Source organism: Osmerus eperlanus, chromosome 3 (genome assembly GCF_963692335.1).
Source record: "Osmerus eperlanus chromosome 3, fOsmEpe2.1, whole genome shotgun sequence".
Taxonomy (NCBI): domain Eukaryota; kingdom Metazoa; phylum Chordata; class Actinopteri; order Osmeriformes; family Osmeridae; genus Osmerus; species Osmerus eperlanus.
In genome coordinates, this window is record NC_085020.1 from 21,698,025 (window position 1) to 21,720,532 (window position 22,508).

At 51.2% G+C, this 22,508-nt stretch overlaps 2 protein-coding genes across 11 annotated transcripts in view; one reads left to right on the forward strand and one right to left on the reverse strand.

The window, feature by feature from the left end:
• dync1i2a (dynein, cytoplasmic 1, intermediate chain 2a) overlaps positions 1–1,393 on the forward strand; it is a 26,173-nt gene extending 24,780 nt beyond the window's left edge. For all 9 annotated transcript variants that reach the window (XM_062457870.1, XM_062457873.1, XM_062457874.1 and 6 more), the window contains one exon: positions 336–1,393. In XM_062457870.1, coding sequence (XP_062313854.1) covers positions 336–449 — 114 coding nt within the window. In that variant the 3' untranslated portion in view covers positions 450–1,393. The remainder of the gene's footprint in view (positions 1–335) is intronic.
• LOC134017815 (electrogenic aspartate/glutamate antiporter SLC25A12, mitochondrial-like) lies at positions 1,344–22,088 on the reverse strand. Of its 2 annotated transcripts, none has more exons than XM_062457868.1 (18): positions 21,944–22,088; positions 21,386–21,439; positions 18,959–19,101; positions 18,598–18,713; positions 17,810–17,949; positions 16,230–16,376; positions 15,703–15,841; positions 15,192–15,285; positions 14,548–14,632; positions 13,138–13,222; positions 11,616–11,774; positions 10,307–10,359; positions 10,042–10,122; positions 7,899–8,039; positions 6,202–6,340; positions 3,648–3,806; positions 2,118–2,208; positions 1,344–2,023 (listed from the first exon to the last, which is right to left on the reverse strand). In XM_062457868.1, exons 1-18 carry the CDS (start codon positions 21,953–21,955, stop codon positions 1,810–1,812), a joined length of 2,052 nt encoding a protein of 683 aa, XP_062313852.1. In that variant the 5' UTR covers positions 21,956–22,088; the 3' UTR covers positions 1,344–1,809. The 2 variants fall into 2 exon arrangements, with proteins under 2 accessions (XP_062313852.1, XP_062313853.1); XM_062457869.1 differs by lacking the exon at positions 21,944–22,088 and adding an exon at positions 21,769–21,892.
• Between the last annotated feature and the right edge of the window lie 420 nt (positions 22,089–22,508).

Consider the following 22,508-nt stretch of genomic DNA (forward strand, 5'->3'; position numbering starts at 1 on the left):
GTGTGGGGGGGGGTGTGTATGGGTGTGTGTGGATGTGTGTGTGTGTGGGGGGGTGTGTGTGGGTGTGTGTGGATGTGTGTGTGGATGTGTGTGGATGTGTGTGTGGATGTGTGTGTGTGTGTGTGGATGTGTGTGTGTGTGGGGGTGTGTGTGTGTGTGTGTGTGGATGTGTGTGTGTGTGTGTGTGTGTGTGGATGTGTGTGTGTGTGTGTGTCAGGACGGCCAGGCTCGGGGTCCAGGGAGCAGCTCTCCTCCCCCGGGCAGCCTGTAATCTCTTGGCCCCGGAGATGGATGATGACTCGACAACCTTGCCCTCCTCCTCTCGCCCCCTCCAGCAGATCGCCGTTCCCCGGAGCGACGAGTGGACGCGCTTCGTGCGAACGCTGGCGGAGATCAATGAGAACCGCGACGACGCCGAGGAGCTCGCTGCCCAGCGGCTCGCCGCCTGAGCCGGTCGCCGCGGCAACGCCAGCGGGGGGACCGGGGAGAGGCCTGTTACCGCCGGCGATGCAGCTTCGTTCAGACTGGAGGAAAATACTTGATGGAGTTCAGGGCTCAGGAGGGGCCTTGTTATTTGAAGACCTTCTGGTTAAGATTTAAACACACTATGATACTCCTGCCTTTTGTGTTGGCTGATTAAGCCCTGCTCTAGGATAGGATAAGTAATAGGGCTATCAACCTCAGACACAAGTGGCAAAGCCATCCTCAGCAATACAAATGAGCTGTTCTCCTTTCTTCAGTAGTCTCGAACCAGAAGCCTTAAAGGTAGAAATGTTAACATGCATGTGTCACATGTCTGTATCCATACTGGTGGCCATCCAGTCTCAGAGGATGGGTGATCTTCATGGGTGAGGTCATGTACCTGAGGTCATGTACCTGAGGTCAGGACTCGTGTCCTCGCTCCTCCTCCTCATCTGCTGGAGATATGGAGCCTGTCACGTCTGCTCCACACAGGATGGAGACCTCTCACCCTCCACCACAATCCTTTTAGACTAGACGAATGCCAAATGCCCCCTTGTTTGTAAATTATAAACCGAGGTAAGTTCTCAATCTGAATGTCTTTCTTTGTACAATTGCTATGTATTCCTCTGAAAAGTGACATTTGTCACGGAAGATGTCACCCATCTGGTTGACATTGAGTTTGTGATGAAGTGCTTCTGATGCCTGAGTTTATGATTCCGTTTTGGAGGGGGTATGATATCTGCTGAGTAAATCACATACTGTAGTGTCTCTTTACTGGATGTCCAATCTAAACTAATGCCTTTTTTGTGTCCGACTTCTTGTTGACGGTCTAACCACACAGTTTCATAAATCTTGGAATGTACTTTTCACACACTATGAAACCCTTTTTGATGATTTATTTCAACAAAATACAATAAATACATTTAAATTATTTCAAGACCCTTGTCATGATTTCAAAATAGAATACTTTGAAAACATCTGTACAACCATTCAAGTTTCTTTATATATGATTGTCCACCCACCCGCACACGCATATATATATGCTTGACTTGGAAGAAATGCTGTAAGGTTTCCCCTTTCAATGCCATAATGTCTCTCCACAGAGAAGTACAATATGTACAGTAACATTGTGCAAGCTATGCAAAGGAGAAAAAAATATATATCCTAAAAGCCCTGTTCATGCACCATTCAAGGTAAGAGCTGCTCAAATGCATATGAATGAAGCCCAGGTTCCATGTGAACCAAACCGTTTTAAAAAGGGAGGAAAGTTAGGGAGATATTCTCGGGAGCCCAACTCCAGGAGCAGGCGGGCTACGGAGCCGTGAGGAGCCACGAGGAGCAGTCTGTCTACGAGGCCGCGGGGGCGGGCTCCTCTTTGGGCACAGCTGGGCTGATTGCCACCACTCCAGAGGACTTAAACTTGGGCAGGTGCAGGCCGAACTTGTTCTCCACGCCGGCAAAGGTGGCGGCGGCCAGCCGGTAGCCTCCCGGGTGGTCTGCGCTCAGCGGAGGCAGGTCTGAGATCCTGGAGCCGGGAGTGGGCTCGGAGCCTGAAGGCCGGCTGGAGACGAGAGACACGGAGGAGCACAATTAAGAGATCACGCCAGGAAGGTAATGACTCAGGCAGGCCGTGACCACTCGTCACATGTACTTACTGTCCCCCGAAGTCGATATAGAACCATCTCTGCAAGAGTTCATAGGTCACCAGGGTTACGCCAAACTGTGGAGAGGACCTGCAGACACGAGCTGGGAGGAGGGAGGAAGAAATTACAATGTGGGATTTCACATTTCTTTGATAGCTTCGAGAGAGCAATTATGCAAGCGACGGCGTGCCTCATTTCCCAGTCATGAAACCGCTCATTTTGAGGAGCCTGTTTGTGCGTGTGTGTGTGTGTGCGTGTGTGTGTGTGTGTGTGGCGTGTGTGTGTGTGTGTGTGCGTGTGCGTGTGCGTGTGCGTGTGTGTGTGTGTGTGTGTGTGGCGTGTGTGTGGCGTGTGTGTGTGTGTGCGCGTGTGTGTGTGTGTGTGTGGCGTGTGTGTGTGTGTGTGTGTGGCGTGTGTGTGTGTGTGTGTGTGTGTGTGTGGCGTGTGTGTGTGTGTGTGCGTGTGTGTGTGTGTGGCGTGTGTGGCGTGTGTGTGTGTGTGTGTGTGTGTGGCGTGTGTGTGTGTGTGTGTGTGTGAGGATCTGTGTGTGTGTGTGAGGATCTGTGTGTGTGTGTGAGGATCTGTGTGTGTGTGTGAGGATCTGTGTGTGTGTGTGAGGATCTGTGTGTGTGTGTGAGGATCTGTGTGTGTGTGTGTGAGGATCTGTGTGTGTGTGTGAGGATCTGTGTGTGTGTGTGAGGATCTGTGTGTGTGTGTGAGGATCTGTGTGTGTGTGTGAGGATCTGTGTGTGTGTGTGAGGATCTGTGTGTGTGTGTGAGGATCTGTGTGTGTGTGAGGATCTGTGTGTGTGTGTGAGGATCTGTGTGTGTGTGTGAGGATCTGTGTGTGTGTGTGAGGATCTGTGTGTGTGTGTGAGGATCTGTGTGTGTGTGTGAGGATCTGTGTGTGTGTGTGAGGATCTGTGTGTGTGTGTGAGGATCTGTGTGTGTGTGTGAGGATCTGTGTGTGTGTGTGAGGATCTGTGTGTGTGTGTGAGGATCTGTGTGTGTGTGTGAGGATCTGTGTGTGTGTGTGAGGATCTGTGTGTGTGTGTGAGGATCTGTGTGTGTGTGTGAGGATCTGTGTGTGTGTGTGAGGATCTGTGTGTGTGTGTGAGGATCTGTGTGTGTGTGTGAGGATCTGTGTGTGTGTGTGAGGATCTGTGTGTGTGAGGATCTGTGTGTGTGTGTGAGGATCTGTGTGTGTGTGTGAGGATCTGTGTGTGTGTGTGTGTGAGGATCTGTGTGTGTGTGTGTGTGAGGATCTGTGTGTGTGTGTGTGTGAGGATCTGTGTGTGTGTGTGAGGATCTGTGTGTGTGTGTGAGGATCTGTGTGTGTGTGTGAGGATCTGTGTGTGTGTGTGTGAGGATCTGTGTGTGTGTGTGAGGATCTGTGTGTGTGTGTGAGGATCTGTGTGTGTGTGTGAGGATCTGTGTGTGTGTGTGAGGATCTGTGTGTGTGTGTGAGGATCTGTGTGTGTGTGTGAGGATCTGTGTGTGTGTGTGAGGATCTGTGTGTGTGTGTGTGTGTGCGGTGTTTACCTCCTGCTCCCTTCCAAAGCGCCCGGTACCCCTCCTCCTGCAGGATCTTCCTGAAGCAGTCGATGACTCCGTTGTACGAGGTCTGGCCGGCGCGGGCCGCCACCTGCAGTCTGGTCTTGATGACATCAGCAGGGGTCACCAGAGAAGCCGCTGGAATACCTTACGAAGGATTTCAAAACCAACGTAATGAGGCCCCGTTTCACTATGCAGAAGTAGTATCACATTCTTGGAAAAAAACACGGTATCAACAGGGTATCAAGTAAGGTCTGAGCTACTTCAAGGGTGGGTATTTGACACGCATAATAAGGGTCAAAATATCTCGGCTTTCCAGAGATATAGGCGGTTAATATGATGCGGTTTGGAGATCAGGAATGCAGGACCAACGTGTCCCTGACCTCCCCTGATCTTGAGCGGCTGGTGTCAGAGCGTGGGGGTGTGGAGGTGCTGGGGGTGTGGAGCTGCTGGGGGTGTGGAGGTGTGGAGGTGCTGGGGGTGTGGAGGTGCTGGGGGTGTGGAGGTGCTGGGGGTGTGGAGGTGCTGGAGGTGTGGAGGTGTGGAGGTGCTGGGGGTGTGGAGGTGCTGGGGGTGTGGAGGTGCTGGGGGTGTGGAGGTGCTGGGGGTGCGGAGGTGCTGGAGGTGTGGAGGTGCTGGGGGTGTGGAGGTGCTGGGGGTGTGGAGGTGCTGGGGGTGTGGAGGTGCTGGGGGTGTGGGGGTGTGGGGGTGTGGAGGTGTGGAGGTGCTGGGGGTGTGGAGCTGCTGGGGGTGTGGGGGTGTGGAGGTGTGGAGGTGCTGGGGGTGTGGGGGTGTGGAGGTGTGGAGGTGCTGGGGGTGTGGAGGTGCTGGGGGTGTGGAGGTGCTGGAGGTGTGGAGGTGCTGGGGGTGCTGGGGGTGCTGGGGGTGTGGAGGTGCTGGAGGTGTGGAGGTGCTGGGGGTGTGGAGGTGTGGGGGTGTGGAGGTGCTGGGGGTGTGGATGTGCTGGGGGTGTGGGGGTGTGGAGGTGCTGGAGGTGTGGAGCTGCTGGGGGTGTGGAGGTGCTGGGGGTGTGGGGGTGTGGAGGTGCTGGGGGTGTGGAGGTGCTGGGGGTGTGGATGTGCTGGGGGTGTGGATGTGCTGGGGGTGTGGGGGTGTGGAGGTGCTGGAGGTGTGGAGCTGCTGGGGGTGTGGAGGTGCTGGGGGTGTGGGGGTGTGGAGGTGCTGGGGGTGTGGAGGTGCTGGGGGTGTGGATGTGCTGGGGGTGTGGATGTGCTGGGGGTGTGGAGGTGCTGGGGGTGTGGAGGTGCTGGGGGTGTGGGGGTGCTGGGGGTGTGGGGGTGTGGAGGTGTGGAGGTGCTGGGGGTGTGGGGGTGTGGAGGTGCTGGGGGTGTGGAGGTGCTGGGGGTGTGGAGGTGCTGGGGGTGTGGAGGTGCGGAGGTGCTGGGGGTGCGGAGGTGCTGGGGGTGTGGGGGTGTGGAGGTGTGGAGGTGTGGAGGTGCTGGGGGTGTGGAGGTGCTGGGGGTGTGGGGGTGTGGGGGTGTGGAGGTGTGGAGGTGCTGGGGGTGTGGAGGTGCTGGGGGTGTGGGGGTGTGGAGGTGCGGAGGTGCTGGGGGTGTGGGGGTGTGGAGGTGCTGGGGGTGTGGAGGTGTGGGGGTGTGGGGGTGTGGAGGTGCTGGGGGTGTGGAGGTGCTGGGGGTGTGGAGGTGTGGGGGTGTGGATGTGCTGGGGGTGTGGGGGTGTGGATGTGCTGGGGGTGTGGGGGTGTGGAGGTGCTGGGGGTGTGGAGGTGCTGGGGGTGTGGAGGTGTGGGGGTGTGGGGGTGCGGAGGTGCTGGGGGTGTGGAGGTGCTGGGGGTGTGGAGGTGTGGGGGTGTGGATGTGCTGGGGGTGTGGGGGTGTGGAGGTGTGGAGGTGCTGGGGGTGTGGAGGTGCTGGGGGTGTGGAGGTGCTGGGGGTGTGGATGTGCTGGGGGTGTGGGGGTGTGGAGGTGTGGAGGTGCTGGGGTGTGGAGGTGTGGATGTGCTGGGGGTGTGGAGGTGTGGGGGTGTGGAGGTGCTGGGGGTGTGGGGGTGTGGAGGTGCTGGGGGTGTGGAGGTGTGGAGGTGCGGAGGTGCTGGGGGTGCGGAGGTGCTGGGGGTGTGGAGGTGCTGGGGGTGTGGAGGTGTGGGAGTGTGGAGGTGTGGAGGTGCTGGGGGTGTGGAGGTGCTGGGGGTGTGGGGGTGCTGGGGGTGTGGGGGTGTGGAGGTGTGGGAGTGTGGAGGTGTGGAGGTGCTGGGGGTGTGGAGGTGCTGGGGGTGTGGGGGTGTGGAGGTGTGGAGGTGCTGGGGGTGTGGAGGTGCTGGGGGTGTGGGGGTGTGGAGGTGTGGGAGTGTGGAGGTGTGGAGGTGTGGAGGTGCGGAGGTGCTGGGGGTGTGGGGGTGTGGAGGTGCGGAGGTGTGGGGGTGTGGGGGTGCGGAGGTGTGGGGGTGTGGAGGTGCTGGGGGTGTGGAGGTGTGGAGGTGCTGGGGGTGTGGAGGTGTGGAGGTGCTGGGGGTGTGGAGGTGTGGAGGTGCTGGGGGTGTGGGGGTGTGGAGGTGTGGTACCTGCGATGGCCCCGGCAGTGAGCAGCTGCAGCGCTCCCAGCCTGCCCTCCTCGTCCGCCAGGTAGGTCTTGGTGTGGGCGTACACCGGGAAGTAGATGGCTGAGAAGGGGACGTCCCGCAGGAAGCAAGCCTTGGCCCCCTGTAGACGTGCACACGAAGGGATCCTTTACACCGCTGGTTCTCCACCCGGGTCCTCAGGGACCCCCCCGTCCTGCGTATTCTAGATGTTTCCCTGCTCCAACACTCCTGAGGCTAATGGATGGTCATTACCAGGCTTCTGCAGAGCTCGGTAACGAGCCGTTTGAATCAGGAGTGTTGGAGCAGGGAAACATCTAAAACGTGCAGGACAGAGGGTCCCTGACGACCAGGGTTCACGACCACTGCTTTACACAGTATAACCAGCATATAACAACACCTGTGAGAAAGCTGATCTTTAACGATACTGATATTTTAAGATTTAGGTACACTCCCATTTATTTCGATTTTGAAAATGTTTCCAGTACTTTTCCCCTTCAAGTGTTCTTGGACAAAGTGAGAGTAGATTGTAGCCTAGATATTATACAGATGGATGTGGTATTCTGCCGTCTAAAATTGCATTGCATCCAAGTCACTCATGTTCTTCAACAGCATCCAGCTGGAACATTTTCCTCTCGTAAACCCAAGAAGGCAAGGGTTTAGGCGGTGGTTGAGATGGACTCTGGTGGTCAGACTAGGAGTCAGAGAGCCCCCGGGCAGAGCTGCACCACCAGGCCCCCTCTGAGCTTGGTGGTCAGAGCAGGAGCCAGAAGGCCTCCGGGCAGAGCTGCACCACCAGGCCCCCTCTGAGTTTGGTGGTCAGAGTATGAGCCAGAGGGCCCCCAGATAGAGCTGCACCACCAGGCCCCCTGAGAGCTCTGCACTCAGCCCACACCCTCACACACAGCGAGACAGTATTAACATGGGCTCATGGTCTACCGGCCTAAAACCACCAGAGGAAGCTGGTCTTTTTACAAGCTCCACGCTGTCTGCTACTCATTAAAATACGGAGCATGCATGAGTCTAGATGTAAGTAAACCCACAATAACTTGGAAGGGAACACTGGTAAGACATAATCCCTCCCTAATTTGCTGTCGGTTGGGCAGCGTAACCTTTTGCATGTTAAACACCGTTTCGGAGGGACATGATATAACCCAGTCAGTCAGTTCTAAATGTGCAGTCGTCTTGCCGCATACGGAGCGTTCTAAATTCGACCTTTCACGTGAGGAATACGTCTTACATAAGTCTTACAGCTTCTGTAAAGCCTGTATTGATTTACAGCAAAAACGTGTTTCATTTCTATCTTTGAGTTGAGCATTCGGGCATTGTTCACCCTGCAGTCAGTCCAGACACTTCCTCCACTGTCGGTGGGGTGATCATTATTATTATGTATAATGTGCCTTTCTTGCAATCAAAGCGCTACAGTACAGTAAAAATGTAAAGTTTCACTCATAAAACATAAAATACAGAAGAACAGACACAATTAAAGTAACAGTTAAAACCCCAATTAAAGAGGTAGATTTTAAGCGAATTCTTCAAATGGCCAAGCAAAGGAGCACTTCTGATGGGAACAGGTCGTGAGTTCCAAAGTTTAGGAGCGGCTCGTGAAAAGGCCCATTCCACCAGGGTTTTTAACGTGTGCGTGACGTACCCATGCAGCCGGTGCAGAGAAGACGACCCACCTTGTAGAGGCCGAAGAAACCCAGATCTCGCACCACGTTGAGGGCGCTGACCCTGGGGCCCGTGGTGATCTCTCCAGCCACCTGCAGGCGGATCTTCACGATCTCCAGAGGGTTGGTGAAGATCACCTGGGAGCCTCCGGCCTTTAGGACACAGCAGAACATACCGGCTGAGTCAATACTGGAGCAGGAGGAAGCTGTCGCATATCAGCATGACTAGATTACAGGCTGATTAATAGCCAGGCTATTCCGAGTGTTTTCGAACACTCGCATACGTGAAACGCAGACTTGGAAAATCTCTCGCCGACAAATGAGTCATTCACATTGCCGTGGTAGACGTATCTTAGTGCTTGTGTTCCCTGTGTGCTGCGAAGGATGAGTTATCTCTTAAAACATCCAAGAGGTCACCCCGTGGAGATGATGAGGACTGAGGAGGTGCAAGCATTTCACCCCCGTAAGCATTTTTTAATTAGCTTGGTAAACTGACGCACAAAAGACACTTCTCATTCCCCCTCCGCCTCATGTCAGGCTGTGAGAGAGCGGTCTTGACGGAGGGAGACACAGGGCAGGCATTGAGAGAGGCACCCGTGGGGTCAGGATAGGACCAGGCCTGGGGGGCCAGGAGAAAACCTGGCTCATGGTTGGAAGGGCTTGACCCCGACACCAGCCCTCTGCCCCCATCCGCCCCCAGGCACCTCCTGTGGAGGGGTGAGCGGCCCAGCCCGGCCTCGCCCAGCACACTTCCCCAATTCAGGCCCGTTCCCTGGGGAGAGCGCTGAATCACCCAGACCCGGGCTGGGAGCCCTCGGGGCACAGCCCTCCCTGACTCGGGAACATTTATCACCCTCCCTAAATCTAATCAGGCCCCGGGATGTTCTGCGTGGTGACACACAGGGCAGGTCCTGTCTGTAAACATCCGAGCCCCGGCCTAAAAAAAGCTCTGGCACATTTCGTCTTTTGAGTCCAAAGTGGAAGGGGGATATCCGCTGCTGTGGAGATTTATGCGTTGGTCTCCTCCGCGGTCTTCTCTTTTATCTTCCCAGGCTCTCCTCTCAGTCGTAAGGTATAACGTTACAGCTCGTCTCACCGGCTGGACATCTGGCCTTGAGAATGTGTAAGCACTTAACATGGGGAGACCATGTGCACGTAGGAGAGGAGCTGGAAATGAGTGCAAGTCCTAAGAATCATAAGAAGGTGCTCCGCTCAAGCAAAGGATTCAAGATGTGCATCTCCCGCGGTACTTTGTGGGAACTAAGAGGTTTACTATTGAAAGTTACAAAGTGGATGTTTGTTGTTGTGCTGGAGTGTGGAGCCTGTGCTGTCAGTGGGGCCGTGGCGGGCCAGGCCTCAGGTATGGGATGCTGTCAAACTCAATCACACCGAGCCAGAGCCGGCTCCATCCAGGGCCCTGCAGGGCTTCTTCCTCCAATTACATCCTGACAGGGGTCGCGACCCCACAGACCCTGGCCTTCCACAGGCAACCTGCAGGCTGTCCACTCCGGCCTGGCTGATTCACTTCAACACCCCTCCCTCACCGGAGAGACAGAGCGAGGGAATTACCACTTTAATCCGCCAAGGAACTCCCCAAATGTTACAGCGTGGCAAATTAGCTGTGGTAAAAATAAGTCTCTTTTTTTGGCGGCCATCATTCCTCAAATGGTCCCCAATTAGAAGGTTCAGGGACCACAGAGCACCTCTCTATCCAGGCCACCCACTTAGGACGTCCATACACAAGTGGGAAATGGGAATTATTTCATGCAGTCACTCACTGAAAAAATGCAATTATTCAATATCGGGCATTTGAATTGGAAATGAAAAGCATGTAATTCTAATTACATTTCAGTCAGAAGGAATGAGTTTACATTGGGACCACAAAAATGTTAATGTCTCTTGGCTCAAAATCTGTGTTTGCTATTCGCACTCAGACAAAACAATTGTCATAAGTAAAAAAGAAAACCTACATATATCTTTTGTTTAAACAAAAATCTTGATTCATTTCCCCCAACATCAAAATCAATTAGATTTAAGCGATTCAATATAGCAGCTGCCAACTAACTGTCTGCTTTGCATGAGACTCCACAGCCTTTCCAGCCTTCTTCTCTTCTCTTAAGGAACAACGATATCACCAGACCCAAACGATACTTACAGTTGCACCAGCTAGCACCTCCGCAAACAACGGGATGGTGTTATCCTCCCCTGTGAACTTGTCTCTTACAAAGTCATTCATCTGGAAAGAAAAGAATCAGATACCAAAGAAAGATAAAAAGAAAAAAAGGAAAACAAGAACAAGACCGATCTATGAGTGCAGGCTTGTCTTGCGTTTGGAAAGTGCATCCCTATGCATGCTACGGTGCCATGATGTTTACCATACATAGTGTGCATAGTCTGAGGTAAATACTGGAATGACTTGCCGTGAGTTTGATAGCTTTCTCCGGGGCGACACCAATGAGCTGTGGTAGGAGACCTGCAAAATATTATTCATGGAGACCATTTAGATGACCTGACAGAGGAGAAAGAATCCCTGACGCCAGATGAATCCATCCATTGACAGTCACCACAATGTCATCTGCATGATTCTTGTACGGGTAAGATAAACCCATAAATATTTACAGATACGGGCCCTGATACATCTGATGCGCCAAACTACAATGCTGCCATTGAAGGGGAAACAAAACCCTGAAAATATGACCCTGCCAGTGTGTATGGGATCGGCCTTGTTGTGGCCTGATCACACCGAGGCGGAGGAACAGAGAGAGCTGTGTGGCCGTGTCGGGGGCCGAGGGGGGGGGGGGGGGGCGTGCTACAACGGTGATAACCCCTGTACCGTTTCACCCTCCCGTCTGTCAGCGAGGCCAGATCGACTTCTGAAGGAGCTGCTGACTGACTGCTGCTGGTGAGCGGCCAGAGAGCGGCCGAGCGCGTCTGTCTCTCTGTCGATCTCGTCGGCGCGGTCGGTGGAGATAGAGAGGAGGAGGGAGGAGGGAGGGAGGGAGGGAGGAAGGAGGGGGGGGAGAGCCAGGGAAGCACAGACAAAGAGCTGCAGTGAGCGAGGCGGCAGTAGATGGCAGTCTAGGCTTCCGTCGTGTGAGAGGGCTGCGTCGCGAGGGCCCTGTGATCGCTGAGCCTTCAGCGGTGTTTACGACCGCACTGGGAAGCCTGTCCTGGACAAGGGCTACTACACGAGCTCTGTCTGTGTCCTCCTCTGGGACGGCTCCTGACAACACGATCCCGTGAGCTCCTATTCACCACGCCGCAGCGAGGGCAATTCTGGTATCAATTAGCAGCCCATGCCGCTGATATTAGCACACAAAACACTGCTCCCTTGCCTAAAGGAGTTTCCCAGGAACTCGCCAGTAAACTGCCTAAACTGACTTGGAGTTGTAACTCTGGATATCTCTGGTTGTGTGTGTCCCATTTGCATGTTTTTCTTCACTACTCTTGATACATGACTGTGTTTAGACTCTGGTCTGCGCCTCTCTGTCACCAACCGTCTGTGGAAGAGGGGAGCCCTCACTGAACTGCGCCTCTCAAGGTTTCTTCCATTATTTCTCAGTGTGTTTTACTGGGAGTTTTTCCCTGTCTTCCTTGAAGGCTTAGGGTGGTTGAGGGGCAGTTCTACGGGCATATGTGAAGCCCTCTGTGGTATTGCTTGCAGAAAGGGCTATTAAAACAAGATTTGATTTGAAGAAGCGTTACGGGGAGAGAGGAGGCGAGCGTTACCTCTGTAGAAGCCGAAGAAGCCCTCGTATCTCAGCACCTTCTTGGCGCAGTCGAAGCTGTTCTTGTACATGAGCTCTCCCACGAAGGAGCTGGTGGAACGCTGGTTCTGCATGCGTGTCTTCACCAGGTCGATGGGGTACACGGCCGTCGCTCCGGTCGCTATGGGACACACGCCGCAGGGACACGCACCACACACACGCACACACACGCACACACACGCACACACACACACAACACACACACAACACACACACACACCACACACACACATCAGTCAACAACTCAGCAACAACATCAGTGGTCACAGTCTGATCACAGTCTGGTCACAGTCGGCACAGTCTGGGCACAGTCTGGTCACAGTCTGGTTACAGTCTGGTCACAGTCGGCACAGTCTGGGCACAGTCTGGGCACAGTCTGGTCACAGTCTGGGCACAGTCTGGGCACAGTCTGGGCACAGTCTGGGCACAGTCTGGTTACAGTCTGGTCACAGTCGGCACAGTCACAGCTAATCTAAGATCTAAGATCTCAGAAACACGCCGCATCTGTAACATCACCGTCATTGTTTCTACAAGGTCTTCAAGTGACGTCACCGCTGAATTTCATACACTGTCTCTTTAAGCATGTGTGAGGAAAGAAATGTATGCGAGATGTGTGCAGGTACCCCGCTGAAAACAGTCATTAGGCCCAGACGGACCAGATAGGAAGTGTGCGCAGGCTGCAGCGAGGAGTGAGTCGGGGCTGACTGCACAGAGCTTCTGCAGGTTGTCTTAACTGCAGCTCTCAGAGACCCGGGCATGTCATGTCCTGTCGAACATCAAAGAGCTACGTAATGACTCCCTCTCTGAAACATGCAGAGAGCTTTCTGGACCCAGAGCGCTGGCTGGGTGAGACAGGTCTCATTATCACCATAAAGAGGCAGCCGCTTTTTCCCCCCCCTTCTCCACAATGGCTCTCTAACCCTCTGCTGTCCACTGGTCATTCAGGACTGATCACCCTCCTGAGATGCAGAAGAATAGACTCTGGGGCCAATAAAGACAGGTGGGTCGCCGTAGAATGGGGGATGCTGGCTGCAAAATCACACACACACACACACACACACACGCGCACGCATACAAACAGGCAGACAGACAAATCGTCAGACATACGGAGAGACAGACAGACACAGAGGCACACACACACACACACACACAGACAATCGCACGCACATACGCGCGCACACACACATTGAGTCAAGACTATCTCGGTGCCTGTTATGTCAGAGGCTCCTTGTATCAGTTCCTTCCAGTGTAATTACACAGAGATTCCAGAGTGCGGTTCCGGAAGATTTGTGTCATTCCAAAGCTCTGGCTCCGAAGACAGCCTGGAGCCACCAGAGGAACGGCAGCACAATGCGGAGCCTCACATCCCGACCCCTCTCTCCCCGCGGCACAATGAGCGGCCCCGGGGCCCCAGCGAGCCAGGCTGGCCGGCTAGGGTTACCCCCTCCCCGACCCAGGGGCTCGGCCCCAGACATGTCACTCACCTCCAGCCAAGGCGCCCAGACCGAACCTGTAGGCAGACTCTGCAGCCTGGAGCCAGACGGGACGAGAGCCTTCTCCGTGAGTGTGCTGTGGAGGGGAGGGGGGGGGGGAGGGGGGGAGGGGGGGGACGACACAACACAAATGGTCAAATGAATCTGGAGAAAGACGGGGGATCAGAACACCACGAATGAATCGAGCGACTATTAAACTGTGGCGAACCAGATACATTGAGGAAAGAATAATGCTACGGAGCTCTCAACAAAGGGGGAGAGCTATGGAATGTCGACATCTCATGGTTTAAATCTAATTCATATAAGCCAGTATTGTATGTCACCATCACTGGCTCTGGGATATGGCTGTCTGGCCAAAGATGAAAACAGTTTTCCAACCGTTGATTAAAATAAAGCCTGTGAAAGGCTAAAGGTTTTCTTTTACTTGTACTACAAAGCCTAATTTACAGTTATCTATTTGATCTGGCGATTGTTCCTTTTTTATGTGGGAAGTAGAGCCCCACAGTTGTTACTAAGGAACAGAGTAACGCTGCAAGCACTTCCCATGTGCCGATAAGCATCGCCTGTGACTTCTAACACTGGCTGACGGAGCCTCAGACAGAGTGTGGGTGTCCTCTTAGGGTGTAGTTAGGAACCTGTCCCAGACCAGATCCCCCCGCCCCCACCCCCACCCCCGCCCCCCACACCCCGCCCCCCACCCCCCGCCCCCGCCATCCAGCTGCTTCCTCTGCAGGGCAGAGCGCTAACGAGATCGAGGCCGTGATCAAAGGGTCTGAATTACCCTGTTTCCACGGAGGGCAGCCCCGGGAATGGGTTTGTGTCTCTCCCTGGTCCCTGAGATCACGTTCCAGGACTGTGAGCGGGATGTCCAGGGGCCCCTGGGGGCCCGGAGGCCTGGCCGCAGCCTGCAGGACTGAGCTATGTGTCACCAGAGGAACTGGCACGAGCTAACTCAGTCTCTCTCCACCCTTCCTCCCCCCCACCCCCACCCTCCCCCCCTCCCCACCCTCCAAACAGACCTCTCCGAGGGCTCCTCACATGGGCTCGCTCCTGAAGACCCACACTGATAAAAGCCTTCTATTAGTCCCTCAGATGTGTGATTGCGTCTGATGTATACGTCTCCCACTGAATGAAATGGGACTGCTATTCAGAGAGGGGGGAACATCGTAACAATCCATTCCTCTTTTATGCCGATAATTGGGGGACTTTTATCCTAGAGTTTTAGTAATGCACTTCACACGAGGCAAGAAACATGGGCACTCTGCTAATTCAGACGGCGAACACTCTCCGGCTCGCTGTTATCTCCTGATGAAACAGGAAAGGAAACAGGAAATGCATCAGGTGAAAAGCCCCCCAAAAAACGAAACACAGGGAGGGAAGAGGAAGTGACATCACGGTTACCTGTCTCTGGCTCTCCGCCAGGTGATAGGGCATGGAGCCCTCCTCCAGAGGAGCTATCCTCTCGATGTCGCCCAGGTTGAGCCGTCTGAGGGGCACAGCGGGGGAGAACAGCGGCGTTACGCCAGGAAAACCGAGCCCTGCATCCCTCACACGCAGGTGATGTAAGATTTTCCATAGGCCTTTAACTGCCTTATAACTTGGGAGTTATTGCAGCTTTTATACATGCTTGTATAAACAACAGACAAACAAAGCTGGAGAGATGCCCTCGAGTTCCGCAGTAAACACAAGGGTTTTGTTACCGAACCCCAGTTAGGAGCAAATATTCCCCACTGGCCAAACGTCTCGTAAAGTCTGCAGTCACGCTGTGTGTTTCTCTCCTAAATCAACCCGTGGAGCCACTGTTGTTAAATGGAATGGGCAATAAGAAGGACTTTACATCCAATAAAAATGGCTGTAACATTGTTATTCCATTCACAGATTCGTCCATACTGAATACTGAACTTTACCTACCACTACCAGTTTATTGAATAAATGTGCGGGACTGTTACAAAGCCAATACTCTGGAATCATGCAAGCGTGCATAGTAAACAAATAATGATCTGTAATGATCTGATGTGTCCCTGCGGCTTGCACGCCCTCCTCACCCAGAGTGAGAGTGGAGTCCAGACAGCTGGTACAGAATGTCGATCTCCATGGGAGTGATCTGGCCAAACCTGTTGGCGGCTTGAATGAACTCCTCTGTGTGACAGGAAGGATGAGGAGAAACAGTTAGGTTAGTCCTTCGCTCCGGTGGGTCGTTTGGTGTGTGTGCGGGGGGGCTCGTGGTGGGGGAGGTTATGGGGTGACTGGGTTACAGGAAGGCTGGACGGTCGAGGAGGTGTCAGCTACAGGAAGGGGAACCATGGAGATGGGTGGACAGCAGAGATGAAGGACCGAACAAATACTATGCAGGGGGAAAGGCCTTAACTAATGACCGTACGTCACAGTAGGTATTTACCTTATTTACTTAGAGCTAGGGTTAAACCTTTCCTGTGTTTTCTGACCCCCGTGCTGCCAAGAAAGGTGAAACTTATGATGGCACAGCCTCATGTCTCACACCGGATCAGAAATGACAGAGTGCACGTCCTTGTTTTAGCCCTGCCGACGGGCTTGTACCTTTCGTGACAAGCGTGTCCTTGTAGGAGCCGGCCAGCGTGCTGTAGATCTTGCGGATCAGCTCCATGTTGTTGAGCAGAGAGTTGAAGGCGTTGAAGTAGGAGAAGCTGACCATGTGAGAGGTGCTGCCCCCGGCGGCCTGGAGGGGAAACACACACACACCGCTCTGAACACTGGCCTCTCATGTCCCGACTGATGTCATCGATGAGGCCCGGTGGCTCACTGGATTGATGCGCACCATGTAGGCCGAGGTTCGAATCCGGCCCAGGCCCTTAACCGCATGTCATCCCCTCTCTCTCCCCACATATCCTGTGCTCTCTAAACACACTATGTCTATCATAAAAATAATAAAGGCAGAACTGCCACCCCCCCCCCCAATTTTTTTTAAAATAATAATTTACAAAAAAAAAATATATATATATTTTTTTTAAGAATGCTAAACACAACAGTAACATGCACAACCTGTCCTAGACAGACCTCCCCATAGTCCCCCCCCACCCCCCCACCCCGATCTGTCTCCGACTCACAGAAACCAGGTTCTCCTCCACAAACGGAGTGAGCATGTGGTGTCTGATGGTGGCCATGATGTCACTGAAATCCAGGGCGGAGATGGCGCCGCTCTTGTTCTTGTCGTTGCGGGCGAAGGCCTGGCGGGCGTGCTCCAGCTGCAGCTCCTACGGCGAGAGAGAAGGCCCACACCGCTCACGCAGGGGAAACGAGGGGAAAAAGGCAAACGTCGAGAGACGCATCGCGTTACGAGTGGGTAATCACGTGGATGGAATGGAAGAGGAGGGTAAGAAGGATGGGGATGTGAGTGTTGGACAGCGCTGAAGGCATGGCCCGGCATCAGACGTGACAGTGTTAGTCCACGGCTCTTGTAATCACCGCCGTCTCTGCGGTGAGTGGCTAATGAGAACCATGTCCCGAGGATTCTTATCCCGGACCAGGCCTGGTGGCAGGTGTGTCCGGAGGTGGAGTGGGAGGTGGGGGTGGTGGGGAGGGGAGGTGGGGGTGGTGGGGAGGGGAGGGGAGGGGGGAGGAGGGGTGGTGGGGAGGGGACGTGGGGGGGGGGTATTCAATGGGACAGCCATGCAATCAGAGAGGGAGGAGGGGAGACTAACCTATGACCGCTGTCAAAGCTGATCACATACTACCAGACAGACGATAACTCTCATCTAAAGAACCCAGCATGCCAGAGGACAGAGTCATCTAGTACAGTACTGACACAGATGCTCTGATAAACTAGATTTCTAGACTACAATCTATACACAAAAATACTGTATATAAACCGACCGTATTGAAAAATATAATGGTACAGTATAACGGTTTTTGCTACAGGTGCTATTCCATGCCAGTGAATTCTTTGTACACAATAACAATACATCTGCAAGTGCAGCTGGGCTTTTACAGGAACAATGCTGCTTCCACAAGGTGGCAGGACTAATGCTGTTTGAGTTTCACCTACTCTCCTGTAGCAGTTCCAGTAGCTTTGTCAAATCCATACTGAACAGTAGATTTTGTGGCTGGTTTCCTTTGTAACGACCCTAAGTCTCTCCGTTGAAGATGATGCCATGACGTTCAATGGCAGCTCTAGTAACAGGGGCCTTTACTGTTGGGAAGGCCTAGTCAACCATGATAAACCACACTTTGGTATGAAGGATTCCATACCTCTGAGGAACCACCTCGAGAGCCTTCCACTCTCAGACCACCCAACTCCTCAGTTACCCACAAGACACCATTCCAAACCAGTGACTTCCTGATTCGCTGCTCTCTGCATGGCTCCCGTGTAAGCTCTTACCAAAGGACTATTTCTCATGTTAAAGAATCAAACTTTTAGACTTTACACAAGCTCTTTTACTACCTTGTATTCATCCTGCTTACTGAAAATCGACCGGCAACCACAACACACACAAAAATAACCTTCACAAAAATGATTGTTGGTAGCTTAGTGGTCGAGCCTTTGACTGCGGATCAAGAGGTTACAGGTTGAAATCCCTCCTGTATGTTGTTGAGGATATGAGCGACAGCTAAAGGAGTATGTTACATTATTATTGTAATGACTTTTCATTGTATGTTTGGGCTCCGACTGCACGGAGGACGCACGCACCTGCAGGAACTGGGTGAACTCCAGGTAGCTGAGTTGTTTTTTCCTGTCATGGCCGAAGTGTAGCCTGATGAACTCGCAGTCCCAGTTAAAGGGGATGTGATGGTGCACTGTCGTCTGGCTGAAAATATCACGCGCGTTCTCTGGTGTGAAAAGGAGAGCAGAGAGGGATATATCAGGGAGACTGAAGGAAGAAAACAACCACCAAATTTAATCTTTCTCTTATCTCATTTCTAAAGAAAACACTAAGTGGAGAAAACCAGTCGATATGCGCCGTGGGATGAATAGACCTGTTGACAATCCCCTTGGCTGTACACTGTGACGGTTCTAAACAGATTCAGGACATTCTCTGTCTGAGCCCTGCCTTCATTTTCTGATGTCTTTATGGTGCCCCCGTTCAACACAAAGAAACCTGCTGCAGGCCTTTTGTGAGCCTGGGCCGTCTTGGTTAGCCACATGCTGGATTCATCTCCTCCTCTCTATTGGTGGCGTGGGTTAGAACAGGCTGTTCCCCACCGCTTGCTCGCTATTCTGCTCTGAGACCGTGGCGACAGCCGACCACCGTGGGGTTCCGAGGCCTGCCGTGGAGAAACACACTCCTGCTCTTTCTGAACGCACACTGAGGGCGTGGGCGGGGGCTACACACACACACACACACACACACACACACACAGCCGTTGACAATGACACACCTTTTCAACAACAACACTGATATCCTACAGCCCCTACCGGCCCCCGGTGTTTCGAGGTGGTTCTAACATCGTGAGCGTAAACTGACGTGATGTACTGACCAAACGAGATGTCTCCTGTTCCACTTTTGTCGAACAGCTGAAAGGCGACTATGAACAAGGCATCCGGTACACACAGAACAGACTCAAAGGCCAGAAACTCCTGGAAAGATATCAACCTGTTTGGACAGGAAAGAAAGTCGGGGAAAAGGGGTATGTCTTTACAAAGTGCATTACTTCATTGATAACATGCACACACATCTCATACACATCTCACAGAGATCTTAGGAGGTCAATTATAATCAGTGACACGCGTATTACAGCACCTATATAGCCAATCACAGTGTAAACATCATCGATGTCAATCATGAGCATCTTGTGCTACGGATGTTTCTTCACGAGGTCCCCACAACTGCAGACCCACCCGTCTTTGGTGGTGTCAGCGACCCCGGCGATCAGCTGCACGGTCTTGGGGTTGTGGTGTGGCTGAGTGTGCAGACCCAGGAAATTCTGCACAAAGTCCTTGGGGGTCATGTAATGTTCCCCCTCGTCCACCACGCTGGCATACTGCAGGGGAGAAAAACATGTTCCTGTTCTATTGACAACTAGGACAGATACACAGATGCGCTTTAAGAATTATAATAAAATCAATAAAACCGGCCTAAAATGACACAAAAGCTCTGCAATTTCCCAACAGCTTCCAATTAGATGGTATAGAATACTGCACTACAAAATAGTATTTGTTTATTTCACATCATACAGCAACTGTGTGATTCCCAGGTAAGGATCTGGATAGAGAGCACAATAGAAATGTGCGGTAGAAACCAGTTGATGGGTGCTTTGGAATAAAATCAACAGATTCTACTTTGTATCACTGCTCTCTCTCTCTCTGATGCACTCTCTTCTTCTTGCGACAATAAAGCTTTTGTTCTGAAACAGTGTGTCAGTCTCTGTATGAATGTCAATTAAATTGATTTTTGAGTCACTTGGTGTACTTTAGATTTATTTAAGTCCTATGCTTTTAGACTTTCAGTCAATGATCGACTAAAAGAACCAGAGTTCCAGAACAATTTGTTGTATTCTGTTCAATTGTATCCATTGCTAGGAGATTCAAGGATAACTCAGAGGGACAAAATGTAACTACTTGCTATCAATATGCTTTCAAATGTTACAGATGTTTTATGTGAGCACCACAAGTGTCTCTGCGGGTTACCCTGATCACGTTTATAAATAAGTATGTTGCTTTAAAGCAGGATACTTCTTTGGGCACAGTATGTCTTTGTACACCAGAGACAGTGGTCTTCCAAACATAACCGTGGAACTGAAACTCTTGCATGTACTCAATGCACAGGCCCCTGTCACAAAACACACAGCCACTGCACTGTGGTACTAAAACGAACCACTCATCAAATACCAAAAGGTCATTTTTAGAGTCTGGAACGGGTTGGGTTACAAGCTGGAACGGAGATAGCTCTGGTCAAGCTACATGAACCAGCAACATAAAGGCCATGCTCTGCGTTTCCAGCCAAGTTCAGGCAGGCAATGGGAGAGAGGGCAAGGAAAAGAGGAAACATGGGGACAGATAGTGAAAGACAGAGAAGACAGAAAGTGAGAGAGAGAGTGAGTGAGAGAGTGAGAGAGTGTGAGAGTGAGTGAGACAGAAAGAGAGAGTAAGAGTGAAAGAGAAAGAGAGAGAAATAAAGAGAGTAAGAAAGTGAGAGAGTAAGAGTGAAAGAATGTGAGAGAGAGAGAGAGAGAGAGAGAGAGAGAGAGAGAGAGAGAGAGAGAGAGAGAGAGAGAGAGAGAGAGAGAGAGAGAGAGAGAGAGATGGCAGGCAGGCAGGCTGGAGGGTGGGGGTGGGGTTAGATTAGACTTTTCAAGAGAGTGCATTTGAGACGACAATTCACTGCACACTCTTGAGTTAATGTTTTAAGCGAAAGTATTAATTCCAACCAATTTATGAACTCATTTTACCACAAAATAATTAAATGTCCATTCACCTTCACAGTGGTCTCAAGTTGTTCTTAATCAAATTAGGCAGGTTGGTCAAAATGGCACTTACATTTATTAATTAACGCCTCCACCATATAATGTATTTAAGACAAGTAATTGCAAGGGCAAACATTTCTATGATTGATATCCCTCTTCAAGTTGCCTTCAGGTTAAGTAATTAAATGTTGTGTGCACATTTGAAGACCTAAAAACTGCCCTAGCTCTGGTCGAGTCCATCGCTTTATAAACTATTGTTTGTCTTATGTTTCTTCTCCAAACAATAGCCAAGAACAGGAGTAGAGGGATGTAGCAATGATGATGATGTGTGCCTCTGAAAGCATGCAAGCATACTGACATACATAGGCCAAATGACTTGGGACTTCTGGATATCTAAAGATCCATACAAATGTCACTCCACCCTCAAAGACAGTGAGCAGGGATAGATTCCTTGTTGAAGGAGATCCAGAATTAGTATGTGTGTGACCTCACCTCTATGTAGCCTACCAAAAACCAGCACACAAAATTCAGTAGACTATCTGGTGTGTAAATGTGAGTCTGTGTGTGAATCTACCAGTTTGTGTGTGTGTGTGTCATGTGTGTACGTGTAATTTGTAACGTTTGAGTGTGCGAAAGATTAATAAAAAAAAGAATAAGTGTAGGTGTTTCAACTGTATCATGGCAAAACAAAGTTCTCATCCAATGTTATTCAAGGTTATGGTTAGTAATAAACTGGTTTACACTTGAATTACACTGTCAATGTCATTCACAATTTGTTTTTATGAATAGCGTGTTAGTCTGCAATTGCAAACATAATACATAATCCAAATAATGCAATGCACAATAAGTTAAGGAAACTTACCTTAAGAAATACATTCTTTAGCTCTTGGGGGTCGGCTCTTTTGGTTTCTTGTACCTGATGATACAGATGCAAGGTTTGCAAAGCGTATGTAGGCCTAACGATACAAAGGGATGTACCCGATTTACATCGAAGTTCAGCACAAATCAAAGCTAAATCTACTGTCTTGAGGCATTCATTATTTTCTGCACTGTCAAAGTCTGTTTCGGATGTAAGGCAGTTTAGTATACATCCGCTAGGCAGGAATCGCTCTTGTCATGGACCTGACTATTCTACCAACACGGAACATATATAGTCTACATTAGAGTACCTAAATTGTCAACCGAGAAATAACTGTCAAGTTCACAGATACATTGCAACAAGTTAATAATTACTCTTGAGGCTACCGAAAGCGATGTGCCGGTTTAAAGATGCTCAACCTGGACGGCACAATTGAATTAAAAAACAAGTTTTAACGAGTACGTCCGCATCAATAAAGAGTAGTTGTTCACATGAACTAAAAATTAGCAACGTAAATCGCACCAAACTTATTCAAAAATAAAGAAATATTAACGGAGTCACCTTGACAGCCATGCTGGGTGTGACGTCACGTGGACTAGCGCAGGCGCTTGGCAAATATGTATTTTGAAGATGACCGCATGACAGCTGAGTGGAAATCTAAACCATAAAGTCTTCTCTGTGTTTTGTGTCTTTGTTGTATCCCTGTAAAGTCCACTGAATAACACACCGCACGAGTGGTCCCAACGCCACCTTCCCTGCTCACTTGTTGTTGGTTCAAATTCAATAGGCTAAATTATGTTTTTGACAAATTTGTTGCATGAATAAACTCACTGATGATCACATAGGGTGCACAAGCTGTGCATCCTACATAGTATCATCATGCTTGATCAAATACATAATGAAAATGGTGAAAAGATGAAGCACAACAGTAAATGACAAAATTATGTTAATTCTGAAGTTGCAATAACCAGTGAACAGACAATTTTAGATTAATTAAAGTACAGTGGGCAGGTTCCATTTTTGGGTTATGGTTTAGAAGGACCTCAACAATGATCCTTTATTCTCCCTGTTACCACTGCCTACTAAAAGACTCGCAGTTCAGAGATCAAACTTCATGTTTTTCCTC